This window comes from Biomphalaria glabrata, chromosome 3, assembly GCF_947242115.1.
Source record: "Biomphalaria glabrata chromosome 3, xgBioGlab47.1, whole genome shotgun sequence".
Taxonomy (NCBI): domain Eukaryota; kingdom Metazoa; phylum Mollusca; class Gastropoda; family Planorbidae; genus Biomphalaria; species Biomphalaria glabrata.
Window position 1 is genome coordinate 11,609,808 of NC_074713.1, and position 19,287 is coordinate 11,629,094.

Below are 19,287 nucleotides of genomic sequence, written 5' to 3' on the forward strand. Positions count from 1 at the left end.
GTTCGGTATATAGAGGACTTCGGCTGATGGGCTGCATGTTCGGTATATAAGGGACCTCGGCTGCAGAGATACACTTGGAGAGATAACAACTAGATATGAATGAGCTGAACATTAAAACTAGTAGGTCATCTTTTGAGTTCATTTCTATTTTGTACATGTCTGCGCCAACATTGAACGTGTCACAGCTTTCCTATTATATATCTACTTATAACTCTCTGACAAATACATTCTCGGTGCGTCTAGGTGTCCCGAGGTTCCGCCGTAATTATTGAATAAAACAACTAAACAACTAGATCAATACACATAAACTTTTAATCTACTTTTCGGCATATCACAAACTGCACTCTCTACTTTTGACAACCAACTCACTTCCGTGATTCGCTCATTTGTAAAAATAGATTATACATGCATACACACCTTCACCTCGTGACAGAAAGCCTGTTTTATTAATATTTACAATCAAGTTTAGTTTGTTCATAAAAATAATTTCAAGCTTTTATTGAATTGTGTAAATGTGTATCAGTTAATCTATACGCCAGCATGGCTTTTGCATTAGATAGCTGTATAGAGCTATAATAAAAGACCACAAACATCACAATTTGTGGATGAAGCTCGTATAAAAAGGTGGGGGGCTTGAAAAGGTAAATTCCCCACCTCCTTTTATATCAAGAAAGGCTCAGACACATGTAATATAAAAGTAAAAGTAATGGAGAATTAAAACTGTTTTGTATTAGACGTCCCCGTCTCCAACTCTTACATAATTTCCTAAACACACGAACATATACCAAGCACAAACACAAACACATACAGGTTGCTTCTAATAATACAAGAAATACATGTTTACATATTTCTAAAAAAGATAAAATGATTTCCTGGTCCATACACGCACGTGTTGTCCTACCATTACAATGTAGGCAGACGAGCTATAGCTAGCAGAAACCAAGCTGGCCAGAATCAAGATCCTTATCTTTAAGACAATTATGCAAATTGCTTCATATCTTTCAAGTAGACTGGCTGCTTAACATGAAGGATATTCTAGTTCTCGTGTTAATCTTTTCAGCCCAAGGTCTGTGAATTCAGTTTCATATTTTATGAATATTATATGTAGATTTGTTTCGTACACTTTTTGATATCTTGTAGAGCTCACATGATTCCACATTTGTATTCTCAGCTCCTAGAGTAGCGTCGCTGCTAGCCAGAAATGTCGTGACTGCTAAGATAAGGTTGGTAACCAAGCACTCAGGTCACGTGAGTAGTTCTAACAGAGTTCTCAGCCTGAGACGATGACCGATAGGATGAAATGGCCTATATATTGTAGATCTCGTATTTGAAAGAATTTCGTTAATTAGGAAAATGGTATTTTTGCTTTGCATATTTGTATTAGTGGATCGAGAGAAAAAAGCAGGGTACTTAGAAAACACATATTCAGCAGGTACTTAGGAGAAAAACGATTTGAGAAACACTGGGCTTATGTGTATGATTTATAATAAGATTTGAACTACGCCCTCGTCTTCACAAGTACTGGATAACTAAAGAGCATTGATTGAATCCCTAGGCCCAGTTCTCCATAGTTGAAACTGGCTTTGAAATTTATTTGAGAATGATACGATTTTAAAAAATAAAACGACTTTCAGGTTGTTCTTCTAGAAACTACGTAGACACACAATCAAAAGAATATAAATCGTTAACGAAATGAAATCGTAAGCCATAATGCACTAGTGCTTGAGACGAGACCAAAATGTATCAAATAATTTTTACGAATAGGAAACCTTCGAAAAAGTCCACTAGGGACTTGGTATCCCCATTGACCATTAGGAAGGATGTCACGTGCTCTTTCGAAATGGACTTGCTGAGCCTCTCAGATATTCCAGAAGTTTTAGGGGGATCTTATCTAAGCCAGCGAGTGAGTGTGCAAGCTCAGGCGATACAGTGAAAAAAAGAGAGAGGTGTGTACATATCGGTAGAGTTGAGTTCGACTTGGAAATGTTTAGTACAGCTTGGTCAGCACATTGAAGTGTAGAGAAGTACAGTGAAGTGCAGATATTACACAGTCTTCTACGGTGACAGGCTGCCGAACCTGGAGTCCTGGGTTCGAATCTCGGTGAAATCTGGGATTTGGAATTTACAGATCTTGAGGGCACCCCTAACCCAACTGTAATGGGCACCTGACTTTAGTTTTTTAAAGTAAAGGCTGTTGGTCGTTGTGCTGGCCACATGAACCGTGCTAGTTAAACGTTGGTCAAAGAAACAGATGACCTTAACACCTTCTGTCCTATACATCACAAAGTCTGAAAGGGGAACTTTAATTTTTACACTACTTGCATTCAGTGATGAATCACACCATAACTTATAGTAAATAAAATTTAAAAAATGTCAGAGAGATACGTTACAATATTATAAGTATCTTTCCCTCTATTTTTATACCTCAGTTTGCACAACACTATCGATTCGGGTACATGTGGGCTGAGACCGACGCTGCCAGACAATGGAACCCAAGAACTTAATACCAGAGTTGTGGGCGGTTTCGAATCTGTTAGGAACTCGTGGCCTTCTATAGTAAGTCGATATAATAGGGAACAAGGGCATGTAGTAAAGTGTAGTGCCAGACAATTTAAAAGATTAAAATTCTATCGTATTTATTTTGGAATTTTTTTTTGTTACCAATATTCTCATTCTGTCTCCCCTTCCTCCTTAATCCTTTGGACTCCCAGTGGAGCATATGGCCACAACATAAACTACGCCCTCAGACTCTGTTTTGGGCGATTCTCCTCAATTGGATCCGAGGCTATTCGAGTCTATCGAAGCTTCTTCGTTTACCAATCTCCTCCCTGTTTGCTTTGGTCTGTCAGCCTTTCTCTTCCCCCGTGGGTTCCAGTCCAGAGCATCCTTTGGAATAGTTTCTGTTGCTCTTCATACTGTATGCCCAATCCAGCTTCTGGCACTATTGCTGGTGAGTTGTTTCTTGCAGGCAGTAGTTTGAGATTTTGACCAATATCTTGGTTTGTCGTTCATTATTGATGCTAACATAGGATCAAATAGCATGTGCAACTTTAATCTTCCACAAACCTTATCTCAGACCAGTTTTATACATTTAATTTTTTTTGTCCAAGGAGATATATGTCATTTAAAAAAAACGCCAATTGTTAACTTTTTCTAATACAAAGTGTAGTTTACGACACAGCCAATACCCAGATTCACATTTCTGTGGAGCTGATCTGATCAAGAATTTGTATGGGGATTACTTCATGATTACTGCAGCTCATTGTGTACAGTAAGTAAGGTTCTTACTTTAAAGAAATTAACTGTTTTAAGCCTACGTATATGGTCACATCATCGCAAGTACATAATGATAAGATGTAGTATTTGCCCAAAAAAATTTTTTACTTTCATTTCACTGTTCGATTACGTGCATCAGAATTAGATTCACAAACATGTGTACACAACTTCTGAACCCTAGGATAGGATAGAACGATTCACAAACGTGTGTACACAACTTCTGAACCCTAGGATAGGATAGAACGATTCACAAACGTGTGTACACAACTTCTGAACCCTAGGATAGGATAGAACGATTCACAAACGTGTGTACACAACTTCTGAACCCTAGGATAGGATAGAACGATTCACAAACGTGTGTACACAACTTCTGAACCCTAGGATAGGATAGAACGATTAACAAACGTTTGTACACAACTTCTGAACTCTAGGATAGATTGACGAGTTTTTTACATAGAGGCGACTCCATAAATTGTATGTCCATCCGGAAGTATTGATGAGTGAAGAATTGTAAGAAACTTAATTATAAATTTTGATGACAATTTTAAAAATGTAAAATTAAATTTTTATTTTTATATGCACATAGCACAAAGTATTTTTGATTATTTGGTAAGAAAAATCAATTTTTATGAGGGAAGTTTAGATGCCTACACCTCAAGTCCTCCACCATAAGGTTATACCTGCCCAGGAAGGATGGGGGTCGTGGATTGCAGAACATCTTCAAATTGTGTAAGATGCAAGTTTTAAAAATACGATCAAAACTGCTCGCCTCCAGCAACAAATTAGTTTCCTTCCTACGGAAATACGACTCCGAAGCAACTCCTCTGAACCTACACAATGCTGATGTCAATGTCGGTTTGGACGACGTAGGGCATGAGATTCGCCAATGGCAAGAAAAAACACTCCACGGAAAATTTCCGGCTTCATTACATGGGGACAACATCGACAAGGCTGCTTCCTTAACATGGCTCAAAGCAGGTCATCTCTATCCTGAAACAGAAGGCTTTGTTACAGCAATACAGGACAGAGTAATCAGGACAAAAAATTACGAGAAGCATATCCTGAAACTCAACGTTGTCGACAAATGCCGAAAATGTGGAAATGTGGGCGAGTCGTTTGAACACATTATGGCAGGATGTCCAGCCCTATCAGAATCAGCCTACCTAGGTCGCCATAATCAAGTTGCAAAGTGAATACACCAACACCTGGCTTTGACGTACAAATTGATCGGTAAGGACACTCCCCCTTATTATAAATACTCTCCGCAAGAGGTTCTCGAGTCTACTGAACATCTGCTGTACTGGGATAGGCCTATTCTGACCGACAAAACGGTAGATTTCAATCGCCCGGATCTGCTGTTCATAGATAAAAAAGAAAAAACCGCTACCATTATCGATATCGCCGTACCACTGTCTCATAATTTAAGAAAAACTGAGACAGAAAAACAAAGAAAATATGGGAACCTAGGCTTGGAGATTAAGCGTCTATGGAAATTGTCCAAAATAACAATATACCCCATTGTTATATCAACCGAGGGGATAATAACAACTGACCTCACAGACACCTTCAAGGCCCTTAACATTCCTAGGAACATCTTCGTTGCCTGTCAGAGGGCGGTACTGCTGCAGACCTACCACATCACCAGAAAATTCCTCAGTGGAAACTGTTAAAGGGACTACGATGAATTTTGTTTCTCTTTAGCGAAACTCGACCCTGGCAGCGCCAGAGAATGACTACTCGTTCATTTCTAACATAATAATAATAATCTTTATTGTCCGTACGGAAATTTGTCTTACAATTTGTGCATTACACCAAAAAAAAAAACATTATAACTATAAGAAACCAAAGTGTACATTCACACCAGACTCACTCATAATTTACATGTGACAAAGTTTATATCAGATTGTTCTTATTTAATGATTTGATTGCCAGTTTTGATTGTTTGTTTTATTAAAATTTGTACTTAAATAAAAAATCATATTAAACCGGCTAAAGCCGATAGCAGACAACATCATATCAGAAGAACAAGCAGGTTTTAGACAAGGTCGCAGCACAACAGAACAAATCCTAAACCTCAGAATACTCTGTGAGAAATATCTCCAACACCAAGAGAATCTTTTCCATGTCTTTATTGATTTCAAAAAAGCTTTCGATCGAGTATGGCACGGAGCACTCTGGGCGACAATGGAAAAGTACAACATTAATAAAAACATAATCAAAGTTATCCAGAACCTCTACAAGGAGACCACCAGTGCGGTGTACTTCAACAATAATATTGGGGACTGGTTCACAACCACAGTTGGAGTAAGACAAGGCTGCCTACTGTCACCAACACTCTTCAATATCTTCCTTGAAAGGATAATGGAAGATACCCTCGAGGGCTATGAAGGTACTGTTAGCATTGGAGGAAGAAGAATTACTAACTTGCGCTTCGCAGATGACATTGACGGCCTAGCAGGGACAGAAGAACTAGCTGACTTGGTGATGCGCATTGACAAGACTTCCGCAGCATATGGCATGCAAATAAATGCCGAAAAAACTCAAATTATGACCAATAGCCATCAGGGCTTTAAAAGAAGCATCAGTATTGGAGGTGAAAAGCTAACTAGTGTTAACAGCTTCAAATACCTCGGAGCTATTGTCTCAGATGAGGGAACAAAACCCGAATTATTGGCCCGAATAGCACAGTCCACAGCAGCCCTTTCAAAACTTAAAATAATATGGAAAGATAAGGGCTTAGCCCTCGGCACTACAATCAGACTGATGCGCTCTCTGGTCATGGCCACATTTTTATATGCTTGCGAGTCGTGGACGTTGAATGCAGAGCTTGAGAGGAGGATCCTAGCAATGGAATTGAGATGCTACAGAAGGATCCTAGGCATCACATTCAAAGACCGCATCACAAACCAAGAAATCAAAGACAGGGTTACTGTAGCGATCGGAGCCCATGACGACCTGCTAACTATCGTGAAAAGACGAAAGCTTAAAACCTTTGGCCACATTACAAGATCTACAGGGCTCGCAAAGACTTTCATTCACGGAACAGTGCCAGGAAAAGGAGAAGAGGCAGACAGAAAAAGCGATGGGAGGACAACATTAAAGAATGGACAGGCCTACCATTGAGAGAGGTTCTAAACAAGGCAAAAAAAAGGGAGGAATGGAGAAAGACGGTCGACAAATCTTGCCTGGTGCCCAAACGGTCCTACAGACTAAGGGATAGGTAAAGGTAGGTAGGTAAAAGATAGGTACTTAAATCTGTTTGAAATTTTTAATAAATATTTTAATACAGAAAACTCAAAGTATTTCTTTTTTTTAAAGTCCGAATTGAATTTTGGTTGCAGTAAACATGAAAATGAGGAAAATAACGTATGCCTCGTGTCAGTCAAGATATAAATCAGAGCATTAAAATTGAAACATTCCCTGCATTCAATTATTTCTCAATTAATGCTTGAACTTTTCATCTTAGAAATAACAATCAATCTAGCCAGTACTTGGCCTTCTGTGGCGTACACAATGTCTCGAGCAGAACTGAGCCTCACAGAATCAAAGTGGAGTTTTCTAATCTCCGTATACACCCGTAAGTATGACCAATAGTCCTCTTCTTCTTCTTCTTCGTTCTCATTAGTACATGTAGGATGGTTCAGATCAGTAATCCTATATCTAAGATAAACCGTGCAGTGGTTTCCAGATTAGGCAGTTCTCATTATAATTTTTCTTCTATAGGAGGATTTTGGGGCCAGAGTCTTGTTCAGCCTATAGATAAAGTGAGCAAATTTAAAGGACATGGTCAGCATTCTCTGGTGATGCTCACAAGGGCAGGTCTCGATAGGCCCGACTTTTAGCTTCCGGAACATATGTTGTCTCATTGTGTTGTGTCCGATTGAAAAATTATGGGATGGTCATGTCAAGATAGCTTAAATTATGCTATCTATATATATAAATCGTTTCATGGTTCAACGGTTTGAACACCCAGCGCAGTCAAGGGGTTTTGAGTTTAAAACCCCCTACCAGAGGGTTTTGCATTCGATACCCCTCTTCTATAAAAAAAAATTAAAAAATAAAGACAATACCCAAATTCCAAGAGAATAGCAAAGGAAGATTTTGATTTTAAAACCCCTCTGAAATTTACGATAGAACCCCCCTCTTCAATATAAGACTATCATACATTTGACATCCATTTTTTTTCTTAGACATGTCACGTGGAAGTGGTTCAGTTTCTTTGCATGTTTTCTGTACAAGTTATAAGTACCTCTATCGACATAAGGAAAGAATCTGACTAAAAATTGCAACTTTAACCGAACATTTTACAAAGCATAATGTTAAGAATAGTAATAACGAATCATTAAATCATTCAGAATTCCTAGTCTACATCTTGATTTATGTTCCACTTTAAACAATTTTGCAGTTCTTTGTTGTTGATTTTTTTTTCAGATTTTTTAATCACACGACATTGGATTACGACGTGGCGATATTCAGCATATCGACTTCTGTACCAACAAATGAATTCATCTCTCCCGTGTGCTTGCCTTATGAAGACATGTTGGTCGGGGAAAAGGCCATTGTCGTTGGCTGGGGTAGTCTACGCCCAGGTAATTTAAAGTTAATTGATAAATAGGTCGCTGGGTGAGCTCTTCAATTACATGCCACCTGCTCACTAAATCCAGCTAAAGATTCTGTCTTCCTCAGAGACCCCACACGCTCGCGTCCTGCACCAGGTTACTGTCCCAATCATGCCTCGGGAAACCTGCCAGAGCATGTACGCTGCTGATGCGGTGATCACTGACAGGATGTTCTGTGCTGGCTTGAGATCTGGTGGAATCGATGCTTGCGACGTAAGAAGATTTGTACTCATGTATCCCAGAATGCATCAATCTATGGCCTGCGTATAATTAAGAGCTACTCTGATACCTTTAAAGTTATTTTTTTTATGATAAATAAAAACCAATAAATTTATAGCACCAATAATCTTCACAATTTTACATAAGTATCTAGAGACCAAACCTATGACTACAAAATTCTCTATTTAATTGGTTCCTATAACTTAATGTAGAAAGCCGCATGTGTAGCCTCAGAAATGCAATCTCTCAGGTTCCTGGATGACAGAAACTGTCATCATTGTTATGATGGACAAATACTTCCTCCCTTTATAACTACAACCCTTTTATAACTACACCTTCCTAGCAGTAATTCTGCCTAAATCCTTACTGGTAATTCCCACATATGTTTACTTATTCTAAGTATTTAAGAGAAATCAAATGACATAATGGAAAGTCATGCTATTATTATATTGTTGTAACTCTAAGGTAGGCACTCAACAAAAGGCAGGAGGTAACAATAAACTAGGTATTTATTTACAGTACAAATAGGCATGGACTTCAGCCATCAAGTCCCAGAATGTCCTATCGGAGTTACAACAATATATTGACATTGCTAACTATACAGCCTAACATATAAGTAAGGTTCCCCTTTCAAACCTTGCGATCTATTTTGGAAGATGGTGTAAAAGTTCATCTGCATCTATGACCGTTGGTTAGTGGCCAGCCCAAACGCCATTTCTCTCCCCAACTAATGTCAGGGTATCCACTGGAGCTGGTGGACTCCCAAAATTCAAAATCAAACCCATCGGTACGACAGACAAGCACTATTCAGCCATCACCACGCCTGTTCGTTGTGCTGGCCACATAACACCTTGCTCGTTAACTGTTGGCCAAAAAACACATGACCTTTACATCATCTGCCTATAGACCGCATGGTCTAAAATGGATGACCTTTACATCATCTGCCTATAGACCGCATGGTCTAAAATGGATTCTATCTAAGTAATCAACACGATCACGCTTCATACTATTTAATATATAACGCTGTTTATATGTCTTCTACTTTATACAGGGCGATAGCGGTGGTCCACTTTATAGTTACAGATTGAACGAATGGAACCTAATAGGTGAGATCTTCTCATGTTTGGAAAGTAAAATGATGCGAAAAGAGAGATCAAAATAGATCAAATCTACACTATATTTCTAACTGCCCCTGAATGACTGACTCATCACCCATTCTGAGCCTCACAGAAAAAAAAAGGCAAAAACAAAAAAAAAGGTGCGGGGGGGGGGGGAGGATGTTTGGCCAAAAAAGAAATTACGTGAGACCTCGATGCTCAGGATGCTATAATGTAAAAGGCTAAGGGAGAAACAAAAAAGTCATGAAGCCATTCAAATATTCCGATGATGAGCTGAAAGGCGGAAGTGGTTGTATGTCTGGGGGTGAGGGAGGCTGAAGGAGAAGTCATACCAGAATTCACAGGTCAAAAGTAAGTATTTTAGTGAATGCTTTTTAATTTTTCAATTAGAGGTCTCCTATACTAGAATTCGTGGGTTAATAGTGGGGTTGCTGTAATAAAGGCAGTTCTATTGAATGTGCTAACAAAATAATAATAAGGGGTGGGGTTTCCACCCGAAATATTATGTGATTGTTACGCTTTGCAGGATTCAATAAGAAAAAAGAGGCCGGACAAAAGTATTACAGCGCCTATCAAATTTGTGGATAAGGACGTGAAAAGTAGAAAAATAATTTGAGAAGTCGAAATAAGAGGACGGAGAGTTGGACGGAGGCTGCGGTTGTCCAGTGGTTAAGCGTTTGGCTTCGGAACCCGTGCTTCTGGGTTCGGGATTTTCAGGGCGCCCCTAAGTACTTTCTATTCTAATGGGTGTCTGACTTTGGTTGGGGAAAGTAAAGGCGGTTGATGGTTATGCTGGCCACATGACACCCTGCTCGTTAACCGTTAGCCAAAGAAACAGATTATCTTAACATCATCCCCACTATAGGCAACATGGTCTCATAGGGAAACATTACTTTACTTAGAGCTGGACGAGTAGTGGAGCAGTGACGTGGCTAGGGTGGGGGAGGTGGTTCCAATTTATAAAATCCTCCCGGGTCTCCACTTGAGCCACCCTCAAATGAGTATCCAATTTTTTTTAAATTTAATTTTAAGCTATTATCTAATGCCATGATGTTGAATGTCGAAATGCAGGAGCCCCAAATCCCTAGCTACCCCACTGTGGGAAAGAGTGATACTTGAATTCATGAGCTGTTCCAGTTCAACGTAATAGATACTAAAACTCACGAGCCTATGTAATGCATAGGTCAGCGTTTACTCGTGGGCCTTTGTATAATGATTATTTAAAAAAAAAGATAGGGTTCCTTGGCAAAGTAAACAATTTATAGCCTGGTAATAAATCAGGTAGTCCTAAAGAAATCTAAGTTGCTATTTAGGTATCTTATCTTATATAATACAGACGTTACTTCAAAAAGGAAGAAGATTACGTCCTACGCGTTATGCATTTAGTCATGCATTTTAACCAATGACTTAAATTCTGCCAAGTCACTGGTTTTCCTGGCTATCTAAGGCAACCCATTCTATGCTCTAATAGCACTAGGTAAGAAGGAGTATTTGTACAAATTTGTCCTAGCATATGGGACGAGGAATGTGCCTTTATCTTTGTGTCTTTCATAGTATTTTATTAAATTTTGTTTTTGTATTTGAAGATTATGGTTCAGTGTTTTATTTATGATTGCTACTTTACTTTTGAGCCTTCTGTCCTGAAGGCTTTCTAAATTTAGTGATTTTACTAAAGGTGTTACTCTAGTCAAATGTGAATATTTTGTGTCTGTTCCAGTTTCTTAATGTTTTCTTGAGTTGAGGGGTCCCAAACGGAGGATGCATATTCTATTACTGGCATAACCAAGGTTAAATAACATTTTAGTTTTATGTTCATATTTGATTTATGGAAATTTCTTTTAATAAACTCTAATGCTTTGTTTGATTTTTTTATAGTTTCATCAATATCTGGATTCCATGACAGTTTTTCATTTATTATAACACCTAGGTATTTTGCGTTTTTCCTCTGTGTTACTGGTTTGCCATGAATAAGATAAGTGGAATTAATTTGTTTTAGTTTTTTTGTTACTTTTAACAATTGACATTTTTCTGGGTGGAAAGACATGCTCCAATGTGATTCCCATTTTTGTAATTCATCTAATTCTCTTTGTAAAATATCTGTATCTTGTGTTGTTTTTATTGTTCTATATATTATGCAATCGTCTGCAAATAATCTGACTTTTGTTCACAAAGTAATACAATTTGGTAAATCATTTATGTAAATTAAAAATAGTAGTGGACCTAAGACTGTTCCTTGATGTACTCCTGAGTTTACTGTTATCGGTGTTGATTTAGAGCCATTTATTACTACAGTTTGTTCTCTCCCTATCAGAAAATCTTTAATCCACTGATGCAATGGACCATTAATGCCGAAATATTTTAATTTTTTAAGCAAACTATGGTGGTGAACTTTGTCAAAAGTCTTGGAAAAATTTAGTAAGATAGCATCTATTTATTCACTATTGTCTAAACCTTTTGAAAAATCATCAATTAGTCCTATTAGTTGTGTTTCACAAGATCTATATTTTCTAGAGCAGAACTGGTATGGGGTGAGGACATTATGTTTGTCTAAGTGGTTTATGATGTTGCTACATATTATGTGTTCTAGGATTTTACATGTGATGCTGGTAAGTGATACTGGTCTATAGTTTCCTGTGTCAAATTTTCTCCTTTTTTAAATAGGGGGGGGGGGGTGACATTAGCTTCTTTCCAGTCCTTTGGTACTCTGCTCTGGTTAAGCGATGCCTGAAAGAGTATTTTGAACACTGGGGCTAGCTCATTGCTTAGTTCTTTGAGTAATCTAGCTGGAATACCATCAGGTTCAGAAGCTTTATTTGGTTTGGTGTTGGCTAATAGTTTTTGGATTCCATTTTCTTGTACTACTATATCTTCTATGTTGTCTATTTAGTTTAATTTAAGTAATATGTCTTTGTCTCCTGGGGCTGAGAATGCTGATGCAAAGTATTTGTTTAGGATGTTAGCTTTAGTTTCATTATCATTATGTATTATGTTATGTTCATCTTTTAATGGTGCTATGCCTGTTGTTTCCATTTTCTTAGACTTAATGTATGACCTTAGGTTTTTGTTGTTATCTTTGGATATTACATTGTTTATGTATTCACTCTGCAGCTATCTGCTTACTTTTTGGGTTAGGTGTTTAATTTTTATATACTTTTTGTAAACTCTTTCTGCCTTAGTTTCTTTAAATGTTCCATATAGGTTTTCTTTCTGTTTTCAAAGTATCTTTAGTCTATTATTAAACCAGCATTTATTTATTTTGTTCGATGTGTATTTAGTTGGTATATGATTTTCTATAATGCTTTTAAGATGGTTTTTAATAAAATTCCAGAGGTCATCGACTGGTTGGTTAATGTCTTTTTCTAATAAGAATGTTTGTTTGTTGGTAGATCATTTGAGTTAAACTGGTATGCACGTTTATTATGTTTGCTATTGTTATGTGTAATGCACAAATCGAAAGACCAATTTCCTCAAACATAATATATATATATTGTTACGATCTTCTAAACCAGACCTTCTGTAAACGCTGCTAAAAAACACAGCACATCTAACAAAATAATTTGACAACAAGAGTTTTAAGTAACAATGTGGCGGTCTAATCACAATTACATCAACAGTCAATACAACACAATGGACCTCATTCACTAATCGTAAACAAACAACATTTAGCCACGTGGTTCTCTATCTCTTACAAGTTACGTAATCCAAAATGTCAAGTGATCTGTTTTTTCATTGTTGATCCATATTATTACGTGGCTAAATGTTGTTTGTTTACGATTGGTGAATGAGGTCCATTGGCAAATGCTTTGCTACACAACAGAACTGCCTACTAAACACTGCAAGTCTCTCGTTCTTCTCTTGGACTCGTGGAGCTACATTTTTGAGGACTCACAGTCTACCGCACACTACTTCTTACGGCCTTGCTGTCCTGGACTCAACTGTCCTTTCTTACACAATGTTTCTCGTCAGTAAAGGCTTTTGATCACATGATTATAACACTGGTTATACTTGCGTGTACAAGCAGTAATGTCCCTTGGTCAACAGCCGTTGACCTGTGTGATTCGCCACATAGGTCACACACACATTAACCCATTCAGTTAGACACTGGAGTTACAACAATATTGTTAAAATTACTATATATTCCCTAAAGATATTTTATATCTATATAAAATATTTATATCGAGTTAGATAGGGCAGATAATCATGAAGGAGTTCTTTAAGCAATTAAAAAAAAACAATCTTATAGCAGCAGAAATTACCTTACCTAACTCAAAAAAAATAAAAATAGAATCAACATTTTTTAAAATCAACACCACCTCAACATCCTTTATAATAGGCAGTATTTACAGACCACCTAATTCCAGTTTAGAGTACTGTCACAAGACGCTAGCAGTGTGCTGGCGCCTGCTTTAACTGGTCGTGGTCTAGGGTGATTCTGGAGGCCCGACTGTTGACGCTGGAACTTTGGTGACTTTAGCCTTGTCGCGAATTTGGTGTTTGTCTATATAAATAAGATATAAAACTGAACACCGGAATACAGTTAGAAAAACGTAGGCGTATAACTTTATTTACATCCAATATAGACTCTTCCAAATAAAACATTTACATGCAGGTACATCAGCAACTGGTGACTAAACTCAGATCTCTAATGACTATGAACGATAGATTTCACTATAAGTTTTCTCGTACAATAATAGGAACTAGCAGAAGCGGGAAATACGACCGTCCGCTCTACAAAAACCCACGATTACTGTTCCTTCGTTTCCAGAGCAAAAAAATCCCTCCCACATGGACTACACCGCAACACCGTGGTTACGTCCCCTTGCATCATCAGTGACGCATAACCTCAGTGGTTACGTCTACATGCATCATCGGTATCTGACCAGTGATGACGTAGGCCGCGCCAACTGCCCCTTTCACCAAATTTCCCAGGTCACCCCGCCCTCGTTATGGCCTAGGTCGCCTGGTCACGTGACAACAAAATAAACATTAAAGCACACAAAAAATACTTATTTCCCCTTCCAATAATAAAATAAATCTAATTCAACTAATTAAAATAGATTAAAAACGTAAATAGTTGCATTAGATCTCAAATATAAATAACAGTCAACAAACATAAAACTTTCCACAATAACTAAGGCCATGGTAGTGGACTGCGGTTGTTCTGCTACACACACACAAACGGTTGTGGGCTCACAGCGGTTTGTGACAAGTACATGCAAGAACTATGCAATCAGTTAACTACACTTAAAGAAAAAAGTAAAAATGTAGTGTTTTGGATTATGGATGATAGTAACTTACAAAATATAAATTGGAAAAAACTAACCATAGATCAACACCAAAGCCTTAAGGACATATATGTGCTTTATATAGAAATTTTACACAACATAATCATTAGATCTAGATTCAACAACACATTAGATCTCTTCTTAACCAACAGACCTAGATTAGTAGTAGATTATGATGTTATCCCTGGTCTATCAGACCATGATATCATTTAAAACACAGTCAGATAAAAGCAGTAGCCAATGCAAAACCCAAAAGAAAAATTTTACTCAGAAATAAAGGTAACCTAGCACAACTACACCAAGCTGCATTAAACTTTCAACAAACATACTTTTTAGAAAAAGACATTACCCAACCAGTCGATGACCTATGCAATTTTATTAATAAGTATCTTATAAACATTATAGAAAATCATATATCAACTATTCGGTTATTTGGTGTTGATTTAAAGCTATTTATAATTACAGTTTGTTTTCTCCCTACCAGAAAATCTTTAATCCACTAATGCAATGAACCATCAATGCCGAAATATTTTAATTTTTGAAGCATGTTTATGTTTATTCTTATTTTTTTTATATTTCAGGTATCGTAAGCTGGGGCTATGGATGTGCCGACCCTGGTTACACCAGTGTCTACACTGACGTCATGGTTGTCCGAGACTGGATCAATCGCATCATAAATTATTTGCCGGACGATATAATTGGATAAGGGTCTTACTACTGTCATTTCTACACAAATATTGTACACAAATAAAAATATTGAGAAACAACAATACATGTAAATTAGTTTAACTGTGATATAAATCTATTTTAAAATGGAATTTCAAAGGTTATATAGACATAAGTAATTTACTAATGGTAGAGGTGTAAATACATACTGTGGATGTATAAAAAAAAAAGACCGTTGAAACAAGCTAAGATCTAATTTATATAAAAAAAAAAAGAAAACAGCTTTTTTATGGGAAAGTATTTCGCACTTTAAAAAAAAGGCACCATATAGACGCAGGGAACAAAAAAAGGCAATTTTCTAAATAAAAACGAATAGAATATATCTTCTAAGTTAGCTATGGCGACATAAAGATCAACAAATTATAATTAGCTTGCCTCTAAGTTAGCTATGGCGACATAAAGATCAACAAATTATAATTAGCTTGCCTCTAAGTTAAAAAAACGAAAAAAAAGCTAGAAATTTCCTTTTTTCTATTATAGTTTTTTTAACTGATCCGTGTCCAGTTTCCAACCTTTGGTTTGGACTGATATTTTTCAAGGTTCCAACCATTTTTTGAGCCAATCCGTGTCCAGGTTCCAATCTTTTGTTTATACTGATCCGTGTCCAGGTTTCAACTTTTTGTTTGAACTGATCCGTGTCCAGGTTCCAATCTTTTGTTTATACTGATCCGTGTCCAGGTTCCAATCTTTTGTTTATACTGATCCGTGTCCAGGTTTCAACTTTTTGTTTGAACTGATCCGTGTCTAGGTTCCAACCTTTTGTTTGAACTGATCCGTGTCCAAGTTTCAACTTTTTGTTTGAACTGATATGTGTCTAGGTTCCAACCTTTTGTTTGAACTCATATGTGTCCAGGTTCTAACCTTTTTTCCTAGAAATTTGACAGTTCATCAACTAGCCTGTGATTGGAATATTTTAAAGTCTATTAGATCTATACATTCATTTATTAAGTTGTAAAAGTAAAACACAAAGTTAATGTTTTTATTGCTTAATGTTTTTTAACCCTTGAAGAGTTTGCAAGCTGAATAGATGAATATTAAAAATGAAAGATATGAAGAGTCACGAAAACGCAACAAGACGATAACGCACTCCATTAAGTTGTGTTACTTGGGTCACGATAACCATAATAACCTAAGTAAAGCAACATGCTGGCCATCAGCTCCGTACTGTAACAATGCTGAATAGCGCTAGGCTATCAGAGAAACAGATAAAGTGGTTAATTTAGCCTGTTGTTCACTCATCACTAAAAAGCTCAACACTTTTGTAGTGAGGGATTGGACTTTAGTAGGATTAACTTCTAAGAGCCCTTGCATCTAAGCTGTGTTAAAAATAAACATAATTGCAGAATAAACATAGTCCGCCAACCCTCCAACACACTGGCAAAGGGGTCTCTATCGAGACCCGACTTAACTCTTATCTACTCAGACCTAAAGGGGAACACCACAATCAATGAGCTTGAGGATGTTGGAAGCGATCATAGGCCCAGAGAAATCACTATTGCCCTCTATCAGAGGCCAGGGGTGTAGCCACTAAACGGCCCAAAAAATGGAGCTACACTAAGGCTGACTGGCCAGCATACGGGGCGGCTGTCGACTCCACCCTGTCGTGTATCGCGGTGGAGGAAGGGACAGTCGACGAAAAATACGTCGAAATCACTGCAGCGATTTTGGGTGCGGCTAGGAAGTATATCCCGCGGACCTATCCCGGCATACGGCATAGACCCGCCTGGTCCCGAGAATTAGATCGAATAGTCAGGGCCAGGTAACGGGCGAGGCGAAGAGCACAAAGAAAGGGGACCCCCGAATGCCGCAGGGAGTTCAACGCATTATGCCGGAAGGCCAGCGAGGTGGCCCAACGTGTACGGGCGGATCACTGGAGGGAGGCCTGTGCCGGGCTGGATCTTCTTGATACTTCCAAAGCCTGGCGTCTTCTTCGTAATCTTGAGGCCAAAGATTCGGCGCGTACAGCCACTCCATTATTATCATCCAGTGGGGATTGAGTGGCAAAAGATCAAAAAATGGCCGACTTGCTTAACAAATATTTCGCTTCAATAAGCAAGTCCGAAAAAAAGTCAGCCTATAGCCCTCAGCAAGGAGCGTAAAAGACTCGAGAGGGAGTCGAATGGGTCGGAAGACCTGGACACGTGCAACGCGCCCTTCTGTCGTGCTGAGCTGGACAGAGCGATAGCTAAGTGCAAAAACAGAAAGGCTCCGGGGCCAGATAAGGTTACTCCTGAGATGGTAAAACATCTCGGGGGTATTGCGAAAGACAAGCTCCTTGAGTTTGCGAATCGGACCTGGGTAGAGTCCAGACTACCCAGGGCCTGGCGCTGTGCTACCATTGTTCCAATACTAAAAAAGGGCAAAGACGCGAGTGGAGTCCTACAGACCCATATCCCTGACATCCACTATCGGCAAGATAGTAGAACGGATGGTCAGCGAGCGACTCGTGTGGAGCTTTGAGAGTGCCAGTATCCTAGCGCCAGCGCAGGCTGGCTTTAGGGCAGGCTTGAGTTCGATCGACCAGGTCACAGTTTTCATGCAGGAGGTGGCCGATGGGTTCCAGAGGTCCGAGAGCACATATGCAGTTTTTATTGACCTAAAACAGGCTTATGACCGGGTGTGGAAGCAATGCCTCTATCTTAAGCTTAGAGCCATGGGCGTACGCGGGCGGACCTACAACTAGATAAAACAGTTCCTAACTGAGAGGAAAACACGAACACAGTTCCAGTACTCTCTAAGTGGGGAAAATACCCCTATAAGAGGGTTACCCCAGGGATCCGCCCTCTCATGTATCCTTTTCATGGCCTATCTTAATGATTTGCCCAGCTCACCCCCTTGTTTTCAAACTGCTATTTGCTGATGACATTGTCCTCTGGTCAACCGTGAAGAAAACTGACCAACTTCAGGCAACATTACAAGCCGACCTCCATACCATCTCCTCGTATTGTTCAAAATGGCAGATTCAGATAAACGTTGCCTAAACGACCTGGAGCGTGTTCAGCCTGGGAATCGACATTCTTGGGGCCCCATTCGAGCTCCAACTCGGTGGGCTGCGACTCCAACGTGAAAACACGCCAAAATATCTAGGAGTCACCCTAGATAGGAAGCTCTCAATGCACTTGCACATCCAGGATGTTGAACGAAAGGCCTCGGAGAAGCTTGGGTTACTCAGAAAGCTAGCCAGTACCAAGTGGGGCGCCCGAGCTGACACGCTCCGCACACTGTACACAGGGGCTGTCAGATTCCAAATCGAGAACAGCCTGCCCGTGCAGGTGTACGCAAGCAAGACGGCCCTCGAATCACTCGACCGTGTACAGGCCCAGGCTCTCATATTCATTTGCGGCACCTATAGAACGAGCCCAACTTCCGCTGCAGAAATCATGTCCAACGTGGCTCCTCTCAGCCTGAGGAGAGAGCGCGCCATGCTAACGGCCCTGGAACGCTACAAAAGGGGCGAAACAGGGCTACCGACCCATACATTAGTCACTCGGTGGAGAGTAAAAAACAGGATAAAACGGACATCATTTATGCACTGCGTGTCAAATTTGAGTGCTCAAGCTGGCCTCTCCACTGATCGGGTCCCAATCCGACGGATAAGCACGTGCCCGCCCTGGAGGAGACAGCCCATCCCTCCCATAAATTTCACTATACACGGGTTGGAGGGGGCCACAAAGCGGAACACACACCCGGATTTACTGAGGAAGATGGCATTGGACACACTAAAGACCTACCCGGCCGATGCCATTTACTGTTACACAGACGGGTTGGTCATGAAGGACCCCGTAAGAGCTGGGTATGGGGCCTATATCTGTTACCCAGACCATGAACCAGACAAGCTGTCAGACACATGCGGCCTCGCCGCATGTAGCTTTGATGCAGAATTAACGGCGATAACCAATACCCTCATTACGTGCTCCAAAAACTGATAACCGTTGCGACAACCTTTGTAATGGTTACCGATTCCCAGTTCTGCCTCCAAGCCATGGCTGGCTTAGGGGGAAAGTCCAAATTGGTGGAAGAGGCATTAGGCGCCGCAAATAACAT

At 39.3% G+C, this 19,287-nt stretch overlaps 1 protein-coding gene across 3 annotated transcripts; it reads left to right on the top strand.

Moving 5' to 3' along the window:
• Positions 1–921: 921 nt before the first annotated feature.
• LOC106067812 (trypsin-1-like) lies at positions 922–15,287 on the top strand. Of its 3 annotated transcripts, XM_056025008.1 has the most exons (9): positions 923–1,066; positions 1,172–1,223; positions 2,430–2,556; positions 3,165–3,271; positions 6,743–6,853; positions 7,708–7,865; positions 7,963–8,108; positions 9,166–9,220; positions 15,099–15,287. In XM_056025008.1, the coding sequence occupies exons 1-9, from the start codon at positions 1,024–1,026 to the stop codon at positions 15,221–15,223; spliced, it is 924 nt and encodes a 307-aa protein (XP_055880983.1). In that variant the 5' UTR covers positions 923–1,023; the 3' UTR covers positions 15,224–15,287. The 3 variants fall into 3 exon arrangements, with proteins under 3 accessions (XP_055880985.1, XP_055880984.1, XP_055880983.1); XM_056025010.1 differs by lacking the exon at positions 9,166–9,220 and having other exon boundaries at positions 922–1,066; XM_056025009.1 differs by lacking the exon at positions 2,430–2,556 and having other exon boundaries at positions 922–1,066; positions 3,170–3,271.
• The last annotated feature ends 4,000 nt before the right edge of the window (positions 15,288–19,287 follow it).

Bases quoted from the DNA above. Each gene is read 5' to 3' on its own strand.
- LOC106067812 (XM_056025008.1), top strand. From the start codon at position 1,024: ATGAAGGATATTCTAGTTCTCGTGTTAATCTTTTCAGCCCAAG. The intron at 1,224-2,429 runs GTTGGTAACCAA...TTTATACCTCAG, and splicing joins GTCGTGACTGCTAAGATAAG to TTTGCACAACACTATCGATT. The intron at 9,221-15,098 runs GTGAGATCTTCT...TTTATATTTCAG, and splicing joins GAACGAATGGAACCTAATAG to GTATCGTAAGCTGGGGCTAT.